General features: G+C 47.5%; 1 protein-coding gene across 2 annotated transcripts in view; it reads right to left on the bottom strand.

Moving 5' to 3' along the window:
• Window positions 1–21061, bottom strand: part of CHKB (choline kinase beta) — a 120110-nt gene that overhangs the window by 3044 nt on the left and 96005 nt on the right. The window contains exon 9 of one of the 2 annotated variants that reach the window (XM_069229476.1): window positions 7527–7633. In XM_069229476.1, the coding sequence (XP_069085577.1) occupies window positions 7527–7633 (107 nt within the window). Of the gene's footprint in view, window positions 1–7526; window positions 7634–21061 lie in introns of those variants that run through there. The other variant, XR_011202353.1, reaches the window with a different exon arrangement.

The following is a 21061-nucleotide window of genomic DNA, read 5'->3' as shown; positions in this document are numbered from 1 at the left end:
GACCAATATGAAGTTGATGGATCTGAGTGGGCAACTGAGTGTGGCAGGCAAGTATCTGAAGATATTGCTGACATGACACTCCTATGCTTCATGCATAATCAAAAGTCTTGACTTCGGCTATGTGGTTTACCAGGAGTGCAATGAAGAGAAGATATTTGGTCAGATATTTTTACGCTCAAGCATTCTGGCAATATTGTTTTGGATTCTATTCAGTTTTTATATTTCACTATTAGTTTCTGTTGCAATAGTCTAATTTGATTTGAACCAGGACTCTGGTTCTGACCCATGTGTGATAGGCTCTGATAAGACAGTACACCATCTTTAGCATCATCAATTAAAAATGTCTGATACCTGATGAGTGTCAATTCAAGAGGTGAAAGATCAGCAGGAAATAAGCTTGAGGTGTTTAACTTTCAGGCGTTGGGGCACTCCGTGGTTATTCTGTACCTTGCTTCCTCTCCAAGGACTAAGATATCTGATTTGGTTCCAATTAGGCAAAATATCACAAACTTCTTCAGATATTTAGTGATACTTTTGTGATTCTCCTGTCCTTTACTAAACTGAACATGCATTTGCTGAATGTCCGCCTGCAAATGATTTTGAACCTGATAGTAGAAAGTCACCTGGGCTAACTGTTGCATGCCTACATTGAAATGGGTTGCAATAAAGATGATCCACATAGAATTTCGAATATTGCTTTTTTGTACAGTAGGAAAAGTTGATTCTTGTTTTCTTGCATTGAGTGGAATGGATCAATCATGTTCATTCTAATGCCAGCTTTGTTGCTCAGAGCCAGGATTACAATTGGTTAGTAGAATATGTTACAGTAACATTAACATAAAATATTAACATGGGTGTTTTAGGGCTTCCACAATCTGTACGGTGAACAGTGAACAGAGTTCTGGTTAACCAGAACTTTCAGACATTCGTGGAGACGCAGACACAGGAGGAGCCACGAACACTCAAGAGCACCGGGCACGGCCCTGAGCCGTAAGCTATGGCCACAGCCGTTTGCTGACTGCCCGGCTGCGCGGCTACAGCTGACCTGTTGGGCTTCTCAGGTAGCGCGGTGGGCAGCTGATCTTGTAGCCGGCTAGTAGCTGTCCCACCAGCCAAGCTACCCATCCCCCTCCCCAAGAATCAGCCCGGCAACTTGAGGGCCATCCCGAGGGGGAGCGCATTTCACCGTGTAAAATTGCGGATCACAGGTCGGCGGTCTTCAGGACAGCGTGACCCAGGACCACAGGACCCCAACATTGACTCCACAGGATCCTAGAACTACAGGCTCTCCCACGAGGTCTCCAGGCTGCTCCAGCCCTCCGGTTCTACAGCACCACAGGCTCTACAGCTACAGCCGCAGGTACCAGCAAAAGTGCAGCAAGCAAGTTTGATATCGCTATCAAGCCTAGCGAGCGTGGCAGCTGTAGGTGGCTGCTGTTGAGGGTGCGCCCCGGTACCCCGCAGAAGCGGCCCAGCTAGGTCTCTGTGCGGCTTGCCATTGGCCTCTAGCTCCCTTGTATTTCAGTAGCCCGGAGACAGCAGCAGTCAGGCATCCTCAACTCAGGGGTACTTGAGCTTCCCATCACATTTTCATCCTTCACTCCACGGAGCAGGAAGAGTACCCACAGGCATAGGAACCTACAGGGGGTGGACCGGAGAAGAGTGTGAGGAGAGTATGAGGACCCACAGCTCCTTCCTCGTAATGGCTCATCACAGGGTACAAACTTTAATGAGGCGAGAGAAGGCGGCCCTCAATAAACGGGTGTGTGCCAAAGGTGGGAAAATGAAGCACGCTGCAGGGCCCAAACCCACAACACAAGTGACACCAAAGGGGGCAACGGCCTCAAAGATGTATTCCCCACGACCCCAGGAGCAGTCACAAGGAAGAACCCAGAAGGTGAAGGGAGGATCTGAGGTATTCCTGAGTAGTTTACACCCCTGGGGATAATCACCAGTCACAGGACATGCTCTGGTGAACCAGTCCCGAGATCATACCCTGGCTGGAGATCTTTCAGCAACAGTGCAGTCACTTTGGGCAACTCCTGGGCGGACTTCCCTCCAAGCAATGCAGCACAAGAGTCAATGCCAGAACTTTCAGTACCAAGCACTCCTCCTCACTTGGAAATCGAACACAACAACATGAAGCATGCTTTCCAGCCACAAAAGCGGGCTTTCCCCTACTATAGTGGTAAAGGACAGCAGCATAGTCCCTGACGACTTCCCAACCAAAGGGAATTGCACAAAAGGAAACCAAAAAGGCAGCTGGAAAAATCTGACTTTAAAATTATCATCCCCAAGAAAGAACCAGCCCAACCACCCCTGGGAGGCCCTCTTACACAGGAGGATTTAGAAGAGGTCTTCAACAAAGAGCTTCGCTCAGGGGAAGGGGGTGACCAACACACACCCATAAAAAGGAACGTTAACCCACCCACTACGAACATGCAGTATGCAACTGAAACAACGCAAAATCACAGGCATATGGACTCAGACGTCCTTCTCCTGACAGGATGGGACCCTATAAACAAAACTCTCACAGCCATAACAAACACCACTATTTTCAATACAGATAAACTGGGCATTCAAATTCAAATTTTGCAAACCTTGGCAGCCACTACCATAGCTATTGACAATAAGTTGGACAGATGAAATTTACTAATCAAAAAAGCCCAAGTGTATGTGGGGGCCGACAAGGAGCCAACTACCCAGGCCCATCATTGCCACTACAGCCCAATCTTAGATAAACTACAAGAATTGCCATCAATCATGTTGGCAGTAGTAGTGAACTTAAAACAGGAAGCCGAACAGTAGAGAAATGGCAGGCTACAGCCGCAGGGACAACAAACCCCTGCAACAACAAACAGTCCACAAAAAGGAGTGGCAAACGTTGCAACACAGGCAGAAGTAAGCCTAGAACAGTTTTTAAGAATAATAGCAGAAAGCCCAAAAAAAGTGTACATTGTAGAAGAAGGGCTTTTTCCTCCCATTCTGTCCAGTAAAAACAAGAAACGTCTAAGGAAAATGCACAACAAATATAAGTCCATTCCTTATACAGAAACTGGAGCAATAACCCATTGAGAGGGAGTTTGAAAAAAGAGTCAAGTAGCAAAGTGGAACTAATAAAATGCTCTCCACCCGCTCAATTGACAGACACTAAAGTTGAGCCACTGAGGTCATAGAGTGGTAACAATCGTCAAGGGCAGCAGAAAGAGGAAGAAACTCTCAGCAGAAAGTACAAACCAGGGGGTCCTTGGTAATACAATGGCAACTAGCAGGCCCAAAGAACTACAACCAAACAGCCCCAGGTCTAACACCTACCCACAGTTGGCACCTCTTGAAACAATCAAACAGAGCTCAACTTCTGGGTCCTGGGATGACCGGGGGGAGCAGGGTGGGGGGGGAACCAGGATCTAATACCTTTCATGGGGCACATCCCATTTTAACTAGTGATATGGAGACCCACGAGAATCGTGTACAACTCGATAGATACAAGACCTCCACCCAGGCCACACCTCTTGGGGTCACCCTCGAGGAAACAAGGGAACAATCGAACAATCACTCCGCCCTGGGATTCTCAGTCTGGGTGCCAAGACCACCGGGGTCCATCACAAAGACTGCTGCCCACCCGATCACTGCAATTCCCACATATCAAGCACCCACCGGGGTAGAGCAAAGGTTAAGTACAGATGCCGAAATCACATTAGCTCTGCACTTCACAAATGGCCACTCAACAGCATTCTATCATCTGCCGCACTCAAAGAATAGGGGCACTCATACCCTCATTTTAAATCCAACATATAAATCTCATGGCCCCTGGGACATCCTAAATAGAGGCAACCTCTTGAGAATCTGCAACACTATCCCAGGGCTGGAACAATTAAACAGTAAAGATCTTGAGTAAGTTGCTTTTCTAGCACCAAGTAAGGGCAACTCAGATGAGTGCACGGAAGTCTTTTTGAGCAGCGCGGAAAAATTGCAGATGCTATTATCAAAGTCAGACGTATTCGAACTCTGGGGCATAGAGCTCAAAGAAGCAAACAAAGCAAAGTATCCGACATTCCTCATCCCTCAAGGAGCCATGGGAAACACAGACAGCAAACCCCAGGCTGTCAATCAGAGATCAATCTTATAGCACGCCAAGAGGGCATCCTCCACCTTCGTCACTGGTCCAAGAGAATTCATAATCTCCATCACAAAGGAACAACTATCGACCGACCTTGCCAGAAAGTGGACCTGCAAAAAGAGGAGAACAGTAGGAACAAATTCTCCCCTCAATCCTGACGCACCCCTGTGCCCCAAGGTTGGAGCTGGATTCCAGCAATGCCAAAAAATCTCTAACTCTAGAACGCTGCCTAAATGTGGGCTGGGCAATACAAAAGTAATATCTTGAAACATGGCTGGGGCTACCAAAATCACTCATGACTCAAACCTGGAATCTTTTTTGAGAAATTTTGGCATCATCGGTATACAAGAAACTTGGAGAGTGGCTGAAAATCCCTTAGCAGGGTTCCAAGAATTCTTTAGCCCAAATGCAAAACCAAAGTCCAAAGGGCAACCCAAGGGAGGCCTATCCACCCACATAACCACAAGTAAATCTTTAAAGGCAAGGTGCATTGACCAGTTACCAGCCCACGTTAGCCGCCATCATTGAAAATTGGCTATTGGAAAGGGCATCAACATAGGTCATAATATTAAACATTTATATCAACCCCAATGCGACTCACAAACAGCACCTATTAGACACCACAGAAAATTAATTGCTATCTCTAAAAGTCTGATACGGGAACGCCTCCTGGCTCATTTCAGGTGCCTTCAACCTAAACATGGCCAACCATGGGAAAAGAAGCACCAGAGAAGGATCCTTGGATCAGTGTCTGGACATCGCGCAGCAAGAATCACGCTTCAGGGACATGGATAAATGTGATCATCCTCTGGCGGGAGCTTTAGAAGCATTTGGACAGAGGGCCTTGAACGGTCGATTCCCCACAGACTGCCCAATGAACCCAATGCAAAATCAAAGAAATCGGCAAGCACCCTAGATTACACATTTGCATCTATAGCATTCTTCAAGGTCATTCATGTCTTCAGCATAGAAGTTAGATGCGAAAGTGACCATCTTCTGCAAGTCACTGAAATCACGAACAACAACCATTTTATGGCACAGGTACATAATATAGGGTCACAGGATCCAGGAAGCCATCTTCACCGTATAAGATGGTCAAACTTGTGTTTAGGGAAATATGAGGCATGGAAAACAAGCTTATCACACAATCTAGTGGCCCAAGTGGACACATTCATCAAAAGTTAACATCACTAAGGAACCAGCTAGCTCCCATACAACGGCAACCCAGACAGCTATCGTTTGATCACTCTGCTCGACATGGATGCAAAAATATTCGCAGACTGTGTGTTAGCGGAATATTAAGACTGGGCGACCAAACTGAATCTAATTCCTCTGAACCAAACAGGCTTTTGTCCCTCGTTCAGCACCTCTGGCAATCTGATAGCACTAGCAATGCTGGCGGAAAAATATACAAAAAAGAAACTGGCCTTGTACATCTGCTTTGTGGACCTATCTAAAGCTTTCGACTGTGGAACGGCATAGACTGTGGAAGAAGTTAGTAGATCTCAACATTCCACCAAACCTGCTAAGAGGAATACAGCTTTTATATTCTGACAACTGGACTAGGGTAAATGTTTGCAGCAATGCAAGAGTGTCTGCTAAAATCCCAATAGAAAGAGGCGTTAAGCAAGGCTGCGTACTAGCCCCAGTGTTATTCAATTTATATTTTGCAGAACTGTGTGCACATTTGAACTCTTTCAGTTCCCATCCCCCCAAATTGGGCCACCAACTCCTAACAGCACTACTATACGCAGACGACATCGTCCTGCTGAAGCTTTCAGGCACGGGGCTCCAAAAATTGCTAAACACCCTAGGCCAGTATTGCAAGACCAACATGCTGCTGTTAAACCTGGAGAAAACCAAGGTAGTCATCTTTATCAAGCGTGTGATTAAGAAAAAGCAGTGGCTTTGTAGAAACTAGCTAGTGGGCAGAAGTAGTAGCTATAAATTTATGGGGGTCTGGTTGCAGGAGCGGTGGTCTCATCGCTTGCGTCTAATCACCTTGAAAGCCAGAGTGGCATCACAACTCGCAGCTCTTCAAATTCAATCTACAAATCTGCAAAGTCCAACCTGGAGCCTGCTCCTCATGGTGATCAAGCAAAATTCCTGACCTCCCTGACATATGGTATGGCAAATTATCCTAGGAGGTTCAATGATTTCGTGAATATTGCCCAGAGAAAGGTTTTCCGCTTTCTTTTCTGCCTGTCATACAGTTCTTTACCAGCACAAGTCAGATTGGAATTCGGGCTACAAGACCTTGGTACAGAATGGAGCTATCCTCAAATATGGCTGTCTGCTAAGACTGTGCCCCCAAACACACTAAAAGCACTTATCCAGGACGAAACAGGCCTGAACATGCTGTATGACTCAAGTTCACGGTCTGACAAAATTGGCTTGGCAATCAAGCAACTACAGGCAGAAGAGCTGTGGCAAAAGACCTTACAGCATAAATTATTTAAGCAACTAATAAACAAGCAAATCAAGCAGCTATCGTGGAGCAAGGACAAAGACAAGTTCAGGCTACGATCCCATTCATGGGTGACTATTAACACAAACAAGGCGCCATCAGCACAGCCATACCTCAGTGAAATACTGACTAAATCTCTAAAGGCAAAGGGGCTGCACGCCAGGTTTGGTCTACTCCCCTCACTGGACGCAGTTCCAAAATGGCTTAAACGCTCACACAATGGGAAATGCAGACTATGTGCATATCATCCGGAAGACTTTTTACACCTTCTATGCATATGCCCTGCACAGTTACCCTGGAGGAAACTGTACCTCAAAAACATGCTTATCTCCAATGGCATTAGATCATGCTGACAATTTATACTATTTTGTCTCTAAGGGCTGACACCATAGCATAGGGCATGCATGGCAAAATTCATATTAAAAGCAGAACAACTTTTAAAGCATGTGCTGATAACTATGAAAGCTGATGGAGCTATTCAGCTCATGGCTAAGCAACTTTGTTAGTGCTACTTTCATTCTCAGCCTAGATGCAGAACCTTAAGGACAGCATGGAGTTGGAGAAGACAGTGCAGATTATTGCCCCCGTGATGAAACACACAACCTTATTTAAGTGGGTTTTCAATAACTTATCTTGGTATCAGTGTTTTACCTCCATACGAATTAGAAACCCCAGTAGGTCGTTTTTGGCTTTGATGATTACAATGATTTTTATTAATTATGCGATAAAGGTATGTTTCTTTCAAACAATCCGGATCTAGAGTGGGAGCAAATGTAATAAACCTAACATGTCAAGCAGGACCTGCTGTCAAGCATTTCTCAACAAGTTGAGGAGTAGAATCACAACACTGTACTTAATAATTAAACAAGATCCATGATAAGGAATCTCTGTTCAACCGTTGATCCTGGCTATTCCGATTTGCCCTGTAACTGTTCTTACCGGTTGATCTCAATGATCATTTGCCCCTGGATGCAAGCCAGCTCCTTGGTGCTGATGTCGTGCATATTGTTGGAGTTTGCCTTGAGGTAGTGCTGTATAAAATGAAGCTGTAATAAAGACAAGAGAAAGGAAATTACTCTGCAGAAGAAATTAGTTATTAAGCTGAAACTCCAACATTGGTATCTAATCTTAAATATTCACATTCTTGAATCATTGCCCCATCGTCAGGCTGGGAATCCTCGGTACATTCAAATATCAGTACACAGTGTTCACTTGGCAATATGCCTAAAACAACATCATCTAATTAGTAGCCCATCCACCACAATTGAAAGAACGCAAACCTCAGCCAATGAGGTGAAGCTTAAGCTCTCCTACTCCCCCTAAATGCTACCAAAGCTTAGATTTAAAGTAGAAGTGTGAGAAGAATATACAATGAATGAGCCACTGACCAAGGAGGAGGGAGGGTTGCATGTGAATATAAAAAAAGATGCCAATGCTGGAGAACTGGAGTTACAGGTAGGTAACTAATTTCTTCTCCAACATTGGATCTTTTATATACTGACATGCTTACATGAGAATAGCAAACAGTACATGTTACGAAAACATAACAAAAGCAGGAAGGTGGCTCAGATAAATCAAAACAGGATTGCAGGACTGCTTGTCCCACTGCTGTGTTACCTTCTGCATCCATGTCTAGGCAGTAATACTTCATAAACGTGTGCCTGCTCCTCCAAGTGGCTGCACAGCAGATATGCTTTAAGGGCACCCCAGCATAGAGTGCTGCAGTTGAAGCCATGCTCCTGGTGAGATGCGTCCTCACTCTTCTGTGGAGTGTTGGCCTTGGCATGACAGAAGGCAATGCAGGCTAAAAGCCAATATGCTCTCAGCTGTTTAGACAGGGTATCTCTTCATGGTTAACCAAAAGATACAAATAACAGTTCTGATGCGTGTATGTTCTTTGGCTTGTCTATGTAGAATCTAAGACATCTATGTAAATCCAAAGAATACAATGATCTTTCTGCAGTTGTAGATTGATCTAGGAAGAAAGCTTGAAGAAGGAACCTTAGGTTTGAATCTAGAGTTGGTTCTCTGGATTACCTTGTTGTTCATAAATCGGAGAAAGGGTTGCCTAATGGTTAAAACACTTGGATCTCTCATAATCTCCTAGCAGATGTAAGAGCCAGGAGAAATACTGTATTCTATTATATGAATTTTAAATATGTCCTATGTGTAGGCTGAAATGGCGGTAACATTAACCGACTGAGGACAGTATTAAGTTCCCATGGAACCGGAGGTTGTCTAATAGGCGGAAACGATCTGAAGAGCCCTTTTAAGAACTGTTTTATTATTTCCTGGGAGGACAGAGTAGATGACAGTTCTCCCGTCTCTTGAAATTGTAACCAGATGGACTCTGATTGAAGAATATTTAAGTTCCCTCTTGGCAGAGTCCAACAAATATGGGAGAATTTGATGAGGTTTTATTGGAAGCAGATGATGACCCTTATTCCTGTACTGGACACAGAAACCCTTTCAATTAGTACTGTAGGTCTCTGAAGTCACTGGAGCCCAAGCCTGCGCCAAAATATCTTTACATCCCTGCGGTAAATTGGAATAGCCAAACTATAAGTGGTCAGGTACCATGCTGTCAAGTTCAGCGACTTGGGTTTGTGATGGAGAATCTCTCTGTGGTGCCTGGAGAGGGTTTTAGGATGCACTTCAAACATTTTCGACCAACTGATCAAAAGGACTTTTCATATCGTTCTTTGGGTGCCAAAATCTGCTTTCACAGCATTGGCATTTGCTGTTGTCCGGTGTGACGAACAAATTGATCACGGGTTGACCCCACTGTCTGAATATATAATCCACAGGTTTTAGATGCAGTTTCAACTCATGACGCTGTGCATGCTGCCGACTGACAGCATCCGCCATATCATTCTAGCAGCCCAGCAGGAGTTCCACAGCAATTTTGATCAAATGGCCCAGTTCCAAAGCAGGTGAGCATTTTTCGAGAGGGGCCTAGACCATGTTCTTTGTAGAACACAGATATTTTGTCGGCTGTTCTGACTAGACTAGCTGATCTGCTAATCTGGGGAGGAGCCCTTTTTACCACCATTAACCTGTCTTCTTTTTGTTTAGGCAGGACCTAGAATAAAATCCTTGGTTCCTCTGTGACTTGGGAACAATCTTTATAGGCCGTTTGAGAAGAAGCAAGAGAATTTCCCCTTGAAGTTCCTTCAAATGGATATGATGTTCCTTCTTGGTGGGGGTTTACTGGGGTCATCTAACCGAACTTCCACATATGATCTGAATGAACAATTTGTTTCAACCACTTGTCTGATGTTATATTCTTCCAAGAGGGAACAAAAGGGGAAATTCTTCCAAGAGGGAACAAAAGGGGAAATTCTCCCTCCCAGCTGCTGAGTACGAGATGGAAGAGGGGGCAAAGGCTGTGAAGAATCTATCTATCTTCCTGAAGATCTCCCATAAGGTTGTCTTTGATTATGATTATAGGAGTATCCTTGACCATATTCAGATTGTCTTTGGGGGGTAGTAACTATGTTCCTGATCTCTATATTGGTTGAATCCTCCTCTAAAGTATTGCCAACTTCTGAAGCCGCACAAATTACATGTTCTAAATATATGGCACAGTAGAAGTCCTAATGCCTTTGAAGTCATTGTCGGTTTTAAGACCTTGTAGAGCCTCATTTACATGTTTATCAAAAAGAGTAAGGTCATCAAAGGGAAAGTCCAGAATCTCAGATTGGAACTCAGGATGGAAGGCTGTGGACTTTACCCAGCCTGGTCTTTTCAGGAAAGTATCTCCTGAAATTTGGTGAATAACTGTGTTCAAGGCATCCATCGCTGCATCATTAATGTAGGAGGAAGTCAACTCTCCTTTCTTAAGGATAGCTCTTGCCTTTTCCTTCTTATCTTTAGCAATGAGTTCCAATAAAAGAGCAATGTGATGTCACATCTAGCGATCATAATGTCCTAAAATTGCCAGGACATTGGCTGTCTCAAATGAAGTTTCTGCCATAGATAGTCCCAAATTATCAATATGTCTACTTTCTTTGTCAGATCATGGTGTGAGTAGGATCTTAGTCCTTCTCTGAGCCATTGAAGAGATGGTTGAATCTGGTTTAGTATGACCAATGAGGCAAGCTGAAGCCGAATCTGGGGCCTTATACTTTTACTCCAGATGAGGTATCATAGGTGGAAATGTAGCTTGTGTTTTCATTAACTGTAGGTTTTTCGACTGGACAATCTACAATGGATACACATGTTACAGGCTTCTGTGACTGTTCTTTGAACTCGTAAAGGAAACATGTTTGAACTACAGACGTCATTGATAGACTGAATTTCTTGTCAGCTCTTTCCATTAATGAAGGGAATTTAAAGATATCTGTTAATCTTGTGTATTTGGCCCCTCCCCAATACCACTTAGGACAATAAATTCCCATCCATTATCATCAAGTCCTCCATTGTCTTGTGGAACCTCCTCATACATGCATACTGAACTATTGGAATCTTCATTGCTACTCAGGCCTGGAAGATGGCTCCTTTGGCGGTGGAGGGGGAGGAATTGGCAACGATTACTGAGGTGGCATAACTGGTAAAGGAGTAGGTGGAGGAGGCGGTAGAATTGGTGCAGTAGTTAACACCATCTGAGGGTATTAGTTGGATGTTGTGGTAATAATGTATTGAAGAACAAGTTAATTACCTTCAGCAATACCTTATTTGGTAGAGACTGTGGGGGTTATTCCAACTTTGGAGGAGGTGGTAATCTGTCCCAAATGTGACGGATTTACCACCAGCCGTATTACGAGTTCCATAGGATATAATGGACTCGTAATACGGCTGGTGGTATATCCGTCACTTTACTGTCACTTTTGGGACGGATTACCACTTCCTCCAAAGTCGGAATAACCCCCTATATCTAGCTTGAATGTTCCCCAGGTGACAGAGTGGATCCGGAAAATGTTCGCCAACAGTACCCCTGCACTCTGGTAGGTGGAGTCGAACAGCTCTGTGTCCGTCGTTGTGCACACCGGAAGTGATGTTGTGATACCTATAAAGGGGTCTCCCAGGCGCGCCAATGTCAGTTTCTTCTCACAACGCTCCATGCCAGAAGTGCGGAGCCGTGAAGAACACTGACCAGTGGTTGTCAAAACTAGGGCCCTGAAAGGGGTCATCCCTGTCCCTAGAAATCCATTCAGAGTGTGGAGGATGGGTGAGTTGGTAAAGAATCTGCAGCGAGATATAGTCTCTACCAGATAAGGACATTACTGAAGTTAAGTAAGTTGTTCATCTGATAGAGACTTCTAGCTGCAGATTCCTTATTTTTGAATAGATACCCAAGCAATACCATCCCTGGAGGTAGGTCTGCAAGCCAATTTCAAACGAGAAAGTCCTGCAGGACTGAACGGGCAAAGAGCCCATCCCCATGGACCTAACTGTCCAGGCAATAGTGTCTGGTAAACATGTGCAGAGATGCCCACTCTGTCCAAGGCTGGAACTCCGCATGCTAACGCAGTGGCCACAGCTTTAACTCTGGTGGAATGAGCATGCGAACCTTCAATAGGTTGCTTCTTGGCCACTCCGGAGATTTGCTTCTGTACTGCTGACCTTTCTTCACACCCACAGACCCCACAAGTAGTTGGTCACCCACCCGGAAATCTTGGGTACGGTCAAGGCAGAATGCCAATGCTCTTTTTGGGTCCAGACAGTGGAGTCTCTCCTCTTCCTTAAAATGATGCGGGGGGGGTGTAAAAATTAGGCAAATAGATACACTGGCCTACACAAAAGGTGTGACCACTTTTGGTAGACAAGAGGCCCTTGTGCAAAGCACCAGTTTGTCAGGGCATATAGAGAGGTAAGGCGGCTTAGATGATCAGGCATGTAGCTCACTCACTCAGCGGACAGATTTAATAGCCACGAGGAAAGCTGTTTTTAGTGTTAGAAGACTGAGGCGGCAATTGTGGAAATACTTTAAAGGAGCATACATCAAAAATGTTAGAACCAGATTAAGGTCCCTCTGGAGTATAATGAATGAGGAAGGAGAAATGAGATGCATAAGACCTTTGAGGAATCCATGTAGAATAGGGGACTTAAAGATTGATCAGTCAACCGCAAGAAGGTAGAAATGGAAGATAGCCCTTAAGAGTGCCCAAAGCAGAGCCCTGCTATGCAAGGGAATGAATGAAAAGTAGAACCTCAGTAATAGGGGCAGAAAGGGAATCAACAGATTTCTCAGAACACCATGCTACAACTTTTTTCCATCTGCAGGCATATACTGTCTTGGTGGATGAATGCCTGGCTGCCAAGATGACAATACAGACTTTGGAAGGAAGGTCAAAAGCTATTAACTGCCGCCGCTCAATCTCCACGCAAGGCAGAGAGTGGACAGGTTCAGATGAAGAACCCTCCCCTGCTGTTGCAACAAAAGATCCTCCTGAAGGGGCAGTCTGATCGGAGGTTTGATGGGCATGCTCAGTACCTCAGAATACCAGACTCTCCGTGCACAGTCCGGAGCCACTAGGATGACTTGGGCCTGGTTGTTCCTGATCTTCTTGAGAACTATGGGCAGGAGTGGTATGGGCGGAAACGCATACAAGAGGCCTGAGTTCCACTCGAGATGAAACATTTCTCAGAGAGAGAGCCGCCTTGGAAACTCCAGTGCGCTAAATTGCTGACATTGCTCTTTCTTGAAGGAGGCGAACAGACCTAACCAAGGCCCTCCCCACTGCTGAAAGAAACCTTGCACAACCTCTAGATGGGGATGCCATTCTTGATCTGCTAGGCATCTTCATCTGGGTTTGTCCGCTCTAGCTATCAGGTAACCCGCCTGATGTTGAACCACCAGGATTATGCTCAGCTGTTCCAGCCGTGTCCAGAGATGCAGAGTCTCTCAACAAAGGGTCCAAGATACCAAACTTCCCTGTTTGTTGCAATACCACATGGCGGTGATGTTGTCTGTGAAAACCTGTGCTAGTCTTCCCTTGATGGAGAGTAGAAAGGCTTTCAGGGACAGTCTGGAGCTCCAGCAAGATGATGTGGAGTTGGGATTCTACCAGAGACCAGAGTCCTGTGATCGCCACATCTCCCAGACGGCCGCTCCATTCCAGGTGTGATGCATCTGTCACTACAGTCAGATCTGATTGGAGAAGGGAGACTGATTGGCCTCTGATCCAATCACAGTTTGTTAGCCACACTACAGGTCCTTTGCTGTTCTCTCACAGATCTGGACTATGTCAGAGAGATTTCCCTGATGCTGCGAATATTGAAACTTCAGGTCCAACTGCAGAGCCAGCATATGCCATCTGGTATGTGCCACCAGCAGGATGCAGATGGCCATGAGTCCCAAAAGCTTCAGAGTCAGTCTCACCAAAATCCAGGATAGAGGCTGAAATATCAGTATCATAGCTTGAAATCCTGGACTCACCGCTCTGGAGAATAAACCTGAGACTGCACCATGTCCAGAAAAGCTCTGATGAAAGGGAGCGTCTCAGAGGGAGTCAGATGTGACTTCGGCATATTTATAGTGAACCCCAGTGAATCCAGGAGGTTCACCATAGTCAGGAGGTGGGAAACGACAGCCTGCCTTCAACAGCCAGTCATCGAGATAGGGGAAGACTGGAACCCCTGAGCTACACGAATGAGCTGAAACTACCGCAGCTCAGGTGCCCCTAGGTGTACACCTGAGGGGCAATGGTAAGGCCAAAGGGGAGCACGGCAAATTGAAAATGCTTGTGGACTACTGTAAACCACAGAGTTCTGTTGGGCATGCAGGATGTGAAAATAGGCATCCTGCAAGTCTAACACTCCCATCCAGTCTCTTTGGTCCAGGGTAGACCAGACCTGAGCCAACGTGAGCATTCTGAATTTGTCCTTTTTGAGGAAGAGATTGAAGGCTTGAAGATCTAGAACAGGGCGAAGGTCTTTGCCCTTTCTGGAAACCAGAAAGTGGCAGGAAAACCTACTTCTGGCACCAGAACCCTCTCTATGACTCCCTTGGCCAAGAGAGCCGAGACTTTCTTGTGAAGAAGGGACAGATGATCCTCGCTCAGCTGATTGTGAGATGGTGACATGGGTGGAGCGGTAGTCTCAAAGGGGAAGTAGTAGCCCCTCCGGACGAGTTGCAAAACCCACCTGTCTGATGTTATGGACTGCCAGTGGGGCAGGTGATGGCGAATCCTGTCACCAACTGGGTGCCCATGGTAGTAAAGTGGCGGCTGCTGCAAAGGAGGAGTGGTAGACTGACCACCTGACCCACAAGGTTTGTAGGTACCACGCCCTTGTCTTGTGGAGGCTGGGGAGCATGCGCAGCACGGTGGCTGGCCAGGAAGTGATAAGGCTGGAAGCCCCTTCTGTATCCATGAAAGGCAGATTTGGGGGGGGGGGGGGGGGGGGGGGGGGGGGGGAGTGTTTTTTCCATTGCGAGGCCCAAGGACCTGGCTGTAACCCAAGAGTCCTTGAAAACGTTTGAGCGCTGAATTTGCCTCATCTCCGAAGGGACAGGTGCCACTGAAGAGCATGTCCATAAGGGAAGCTTGGACATTCCCGACAAGCCAGGCGTCCTCAGCCAGGCATGGCGCCTCAGGGCCACTGTCGTGGAAACCGCTCTACCTAGCAAATCAGTTGTGTCAAGTCTGTAACAAATTGTGAACTTTACTGCATCCTCCCATCGGCAACAGCCTGAGAAAGAGTACGGCCCTGGCCTCCTCTGGAACCTTTGGCAGCACTTGCACAACTGTATCCCACATGGTGCTGGAATAACAGCCAAAAAGGCATGCAGTGTTCATGAACCGCAATGCTAGGCTGGCAGAAGAAAACATTTTCTTCCCAAATGAATCCAGCCTCTTGGATTCCTTATTAAGTGGTAGGGAAAGAGGAAGAGTGTTGCATGAGAAAGGGGGGGACCCCGGGAGCAGGGCGATGGCGGTGGGCAATCATTCAATTCACAGGAGCCACTGTGCTGGGATTTGGACCAGATATCCAAAAGGACATCTGTGAACACATCATTGAACGGGAGTAAGGGTTTGGATGTGGAAACTCTCGGCTGTGGCACCTCTGACAAGAAATTAGTCTTGACTGCCACTGAGGGTAGTTAAAGGACAAGGACCTTAGTCACCCTCCACACCACCACTGCATAGGATGCTCCACCCTCCGTAGTCATGGTAGGGGAGAAAGCATGCCAGTATCTGGAGAAGTATCCAGTCAACTGGCTTCACCCAGATCCTCACGCAATTCCATTTCTTCCTCGTAGCGCTAAAATTCTAGAGGGTCCAGCAACTACTCACAGTCCTCCCTGAGGCTTAGCCTAAGGGAATCGGCCTCAGGATCTGATCTAGGAGGCAAAGGTCCTGCCGGTGCCAGAGTCAGGCAACGCCCATCCAGCTCCATATCAGAGTCAGGGATGACAATGGGGATGGTCCTGCCAGTGGGCACGGGGAGCGTTGACATCAGGACCAGCGACAGGGAAGGTTGAGATGGTACCACCAGCGCTGGTCCGGATCCAGGACTGGATCCTTGGGGGTCCCATTAGTGCAAGGTGAAAGCCGCTGGCACGAAACCCGATGGGGTCCTTCTGACTCTGTGGAGCCGGAAGGCGCACCAACAGAGTCAGACTGCCCAAAAATGAGGAACATGGCCTCCTAGGACTCTGAGTTGGGCAGGGGTTGCTCTGGCTCCCAGAAAGTTGGGGAGGCAGGGAACTGGCCCAGGTGCAGGTTCCGAGGAACGAGGCCTAGAATGCTCACAATCCCTCGCCGCGTCGGCCGATGGAGAAGTCGAAGACTGCTTCGACTTCTTGCTCTTCTCCTTGTGCCTTGACTTACTTGATCACCCAGAGGACTTTGAGTGGGTCGGTGATGATGACTTCGGTTCCACGACCGGTTCCTGGACCTTCCAATCGACTGATACCTCGACTTGCGCAGGGTCTCCATCAGCTTCAGGGACTGTTACTTCATTGCTTTCAGATGCATGGCCCGGCACTCTGAGAACGTCATGGTCGTGCTACAAACCCCACAGACAGACAGACGAAGTGTGAATCCGTCGCAGACATCTGCTGATGACAGGGTCCGCAGGGCTTAAAACCAGTATTTCTGGATGACATCCTCAACCCCAGAAGGAAAAACCTCAAACAAATTTGACAATCTGCAGAAAGAAAAGATGTGATGTTGGCACGCATGGGTGGTGATATATAGGTACTGCAACACCACTTCTGGCACGGACAATGCCGACAGTGGACACTGAGCTGCTTGACGCCACTTACCGGTGCTTAGGGGTACTGCTCATGAAAATCTTCCAGATCCAGTCTGATGCCTGGGGAGAATTCAAAGGTAATGAATCTGCAGCTAGAAGTCTTTATCAGAAAGTATCCATCATCCATCATCTGCTGCAATATAGATAAAAAGGCAATAGGCACTTGGCCCACATCCGGTTTTCTGCATTGTCTAGAAGGTCTCTCTCCCATACAATAATGAGAGGTTTGAGGCATATAGGTGGTCATTATGACCTTGGCGGTCTCTCGGGCAAAGGTGGTGGTTTCCGCCACATTATGAGTGTGGCGGGTTGGCCACTGGCAACCCACCACTTCTCCACTCATACCACCAGGGCGGTCGGACACGCTGGGCCGGAGATGAGCATCTCTGACCCAGCGGTCCACAGCAGACCGCCGGAGTTATTAGGAGCCACCTTTCCACGAGGGTATCCACGGCGGTAGCACCGCCACGAAAACCCTTGCGGATAGGCTACCGGTGACAGGGAATTTCTTCCCTGTCACCGATAGACGACTACCAACCCCCCCCCCCCAGCAAGCACTAAATCCCCCTCCCCCCTCCATACACAGCGCCCGCTCCCCCTCCAAACACAGTGCCGCCCTCCAGACACAGCGCCCCCCCTCTCCCTCCTCCAGGTACAGCACCCCCCTCCCTGCATACATACATGCACAAACACACAGACACCCACACGCACCATGCATACACTCATTCACCTACCCTTACATACATTCACTCACACGCATCCATACTCGCATTCACCTCAGCACTAATACATGCATTCAACCACGCATACTCACACCCATCGAAACATGCACACTCACACTCATCCAAACACGCATTCACCACAACACTCATACTCGCATACACACTTACATGCGTACACCCACTCACTTCTACATTCAGACACGCACACAACCACAAATACACACTTTCATGAACACACGCAGACAGCACACACTCACAGACGCACAAACAACACCCCTCCCCCTCCTCCCCTGTCAGATGATTAACTTACCTGGTCCGGGGAGGAGGTCGCTGTAGGAGGCTGGACTGGCTTGTAGTGAGTACCACGGGGTACTTGCACCTTGCACCAGGCCCAGTTATCCCTTATTAGTGTATAGGGTGTCTAGCAGCTTAGGCTGATAGATAATGGTAGCTTAGCAAAGCAGCTCAGGCTGAACTAGGAGACGTGTGAAGCTACCACAGTACCACTTAGTGTCATATGCACAATATCATAAGAAAACACAATACACAGTTATACTAAAAATAAAGGTACTTTATTTTTATGACAATATGCCAAAGTATCTTAGAGTGTACCCTCAGTGAGAGGATAGGAAATATACACAAGATATATATACACAATAGCAAAAATATGCAGTATAGTCTTAGAAAACAGTGCAAACAATGTATAGTTACAATAGGATGCAATGGGGAAACATAGGGATAGGGGCAACACAAACCATATACTCCAGAAGTGGAATGCGAACCACGAATGGACCCCAAACCTATGTGACCTTGTAGAGGGTCGCTGGGACTATTGGAAAATAGTGAGAGTTAGCAAAATAACCCACCCCAAGACCCTGAAAAGTGAGTGCAAAGTGCACCAAAGTTCCCCTAAGGAAAAAATAGTTGTGTTAGAGGGAGAATGCAAGGAAAACACAAATCAGCAATGCAACAACGATGGATTCCTGTCTGAAGGTACCTGTGGAACAAGGGGACCAAGTCCAAAAGTCACAAGCAGCTCGGAGATGGGCAGATGCCCAAGAAATGCCAGCGGTTGGTGCAAAGAAGCTCTTACTAGGCTGAAGAACTGTGAATACTGCAGGAACGACAAGGGCTAGAGACTTCCCCTTTGGAGGATGGATCCCCCACGCCTTGGAGAGTCGTGCAGAAGTGTTTTCCCGCCGGATGGACGCCAACAAGCCTTGCTACACGCAAATCGTGCGTTTGGCGTTTTTGGACGCTGCTGGGGCCCAGGAGGGACCAGAAGGTCGCAAATTGGACCTGCAGAGAGAGGGGACGTCGAGCAAGACAAGGAGCCCTCACTGAAGCAGGTAGCACCCGGAGAAGTGCCAGAAACAGGCACTACGAGGATGCGTGAAACGGTGCTCGCCGAAGTTGCACAAAGGAGTCCCACGTCGCCGGAGACCAACTTAGAAAGTCGTGCAATGCAGGTTAGAGTGCCGTGGACCCAGGCTTGGCTGTGCACGAAGGATTTCCGCCGGAAGTGCACAGGGGCCGGAGTAGCTTGCAAAGTCGCGGTTCCCAGCAATGCAGCCCAGCGAGGTGAGGCAAGGACTTACCTCCACCAAACTTGGGCTGAAGAGTCACTGGACTGTGGGAGTCACTTGGACGGTGTCGCTGGATTCGAGGGACCTCGCTCGTCGTGCTGAGAGGAGACCCAAGGGACCGGAGATGCAGCTTTTTGGTGCCTGCGGTTGCAGGGGGAAGATTCCGTCGACCCACGGGAGATTTCTTCGGAGCTTCTGGTGCAGAGAGGAGGCAGACTACCCCCACAGCATGCACAAGCAGGAAAACAGTCGAGAAGGCGGCAGGATCAGCGTTACAGAGTTGCAGTAGTCGTCTTTGCTACTATGTTGCAGGTTTGCAGGCTTCCAGCGCGGTCAGCGGTCGATTCCTTATCAGAAGGTGAAGAGGGAGATGCAGAGGAACTCGGCTGAGCTCATGCACTCGTTATCTAAAATTTCCCCAGAGACAGAGACCCTAAATAGCCAGAAAAGAGGGTTTGGCTACCTAGGAGAGAGGAAAGGCTACTAACACCTGAAGGAGCCTATCACAAGGAGTCTCTGACGTCACCTGGTGGCACTGGCCACTCAGAGCAGTCCAGTGTGCCAGCAGCACCTCTGTTTCCAAGATGGCAGAGGTCTGGAGCACACTGGAGGAGCTCTGGACACCCCCCAGGGGAGGTGCAGGTCAGGGGAGTGGTCACTCCCCTTTCCTTTGTCCAGTTTCGCGCCAGAGCAGGGGCTAAGGGGTCCCTGAACCGGTGTAGACTGGCTTATGCAGAATTGGGCACATCTGTGCCCAACAAAGCATTTCCAGAGGCTGGGGGAGGCTACTCCTCCCCTGCCTTCACACCATTTTCCAAAGGGAGAGGGTGTCACACCCTCTCTCAGAGGAAGTTCTTTGTTCTGCCATCCTGGGCCAGGCCTGGCTGGACCCCGGGAGGGCAGCTGCCTGTCTGAGGGGTTGGCAGCAGCAGCAGCTGCAGTGAAACCCCAGGAAGGGCAGTCTGGCAGTACCAGGGTCTGTGCTACAGACCACTGGGATCATGGAATTGTACCAACAATGCCAGGATGGCATAGAGGGGGCAATTCCATGATCATAGACATGTTACATGGCCATATTCGGAGTTACCATGGTGAAGCTACATATAGGTAGTGACCTATATGTAGTGCACGCGTGTAATGGTGTCCCTGCACTCACAAAGTTCAGTGAATTGGTTCTGAACAATGTGGGGGCACCTTGGCTAGTGCCAGGGTGCCCTCACACTAAGTAACTTTGCACCTAACCTTTACCAGGTAAAGGTTAGACATATAGGTGACTTATAAGTTACTTAAGTGCAGTGTAAAATGGCTGTGAAATAACGTGGACGTTATTTCACTCAGGCTGCAGTGGCAGGCCTGTGTAAGAATTGTCAGAGCTCCCTATGGGTGGCAAAAGAAATGCTGCAGCCCATAGGGATCTCCTGGAACCCCAATACCCTGGGTACCTCAGTACCATATACTAGGGAATTATAAGGGTGTTCCAGTAAGCCAATGTAAATTGGTAAAATTGGTCACTAGCCTGTTAGTGACAATTTGAAAGTAATGAGAGAGCATAACCACTGAGGTTCTGGTTAGCAGAGCCTCAGTGAGACAGTTAGGCACCACACAGGGAACATTTACATGCACACCTATGAGCACTGGGGCCCTGTGTGACAGGGTCCCAGTGACACATACATATAGGCCACAAACCTATGAGCACTGGGGTCCTGACTAGCAGGATCCCAGTGACACATAACAACCATACTGAAAACATGGTGTTTTCACTATGAGCACTGAGGCCTGGCTATCAGGATCCCAGTGAGACAGTGAAAACAGTGACAAACACCCTGACATACACTCACAAACAGGCCAAAAGTGGGGGTAACAAGGCTAGAAAGAGGCTACCTTCTCACACAACCCCCCCCCCAAACGAAGGACAATAAGGCTAACCTTGGCCAGTTGAGACTTTATTGTCTAAGTGGTGATA

The sequence above is a fragment of the Pleurodeles waltl genome, chromosome 4_1 (assembly GCF_031143425.1).
Source record: "Pleurodeles waltl isolate 20211129_DDA chromosome 4_1, aPleWal1.hap1.20221129, whole genome shotgun sequence".
NCBI lineage: Eukaryota > Metazoa > Chordata > Amphibia > Caudata > Salamandridae > Pleurodeles > Pleurodeles waltl.
The sequence above is the reverse complement of the archived record's forward strand: the minus strand, read 5'-3'. Positions and strand labels throughout refer to the sequence as shown.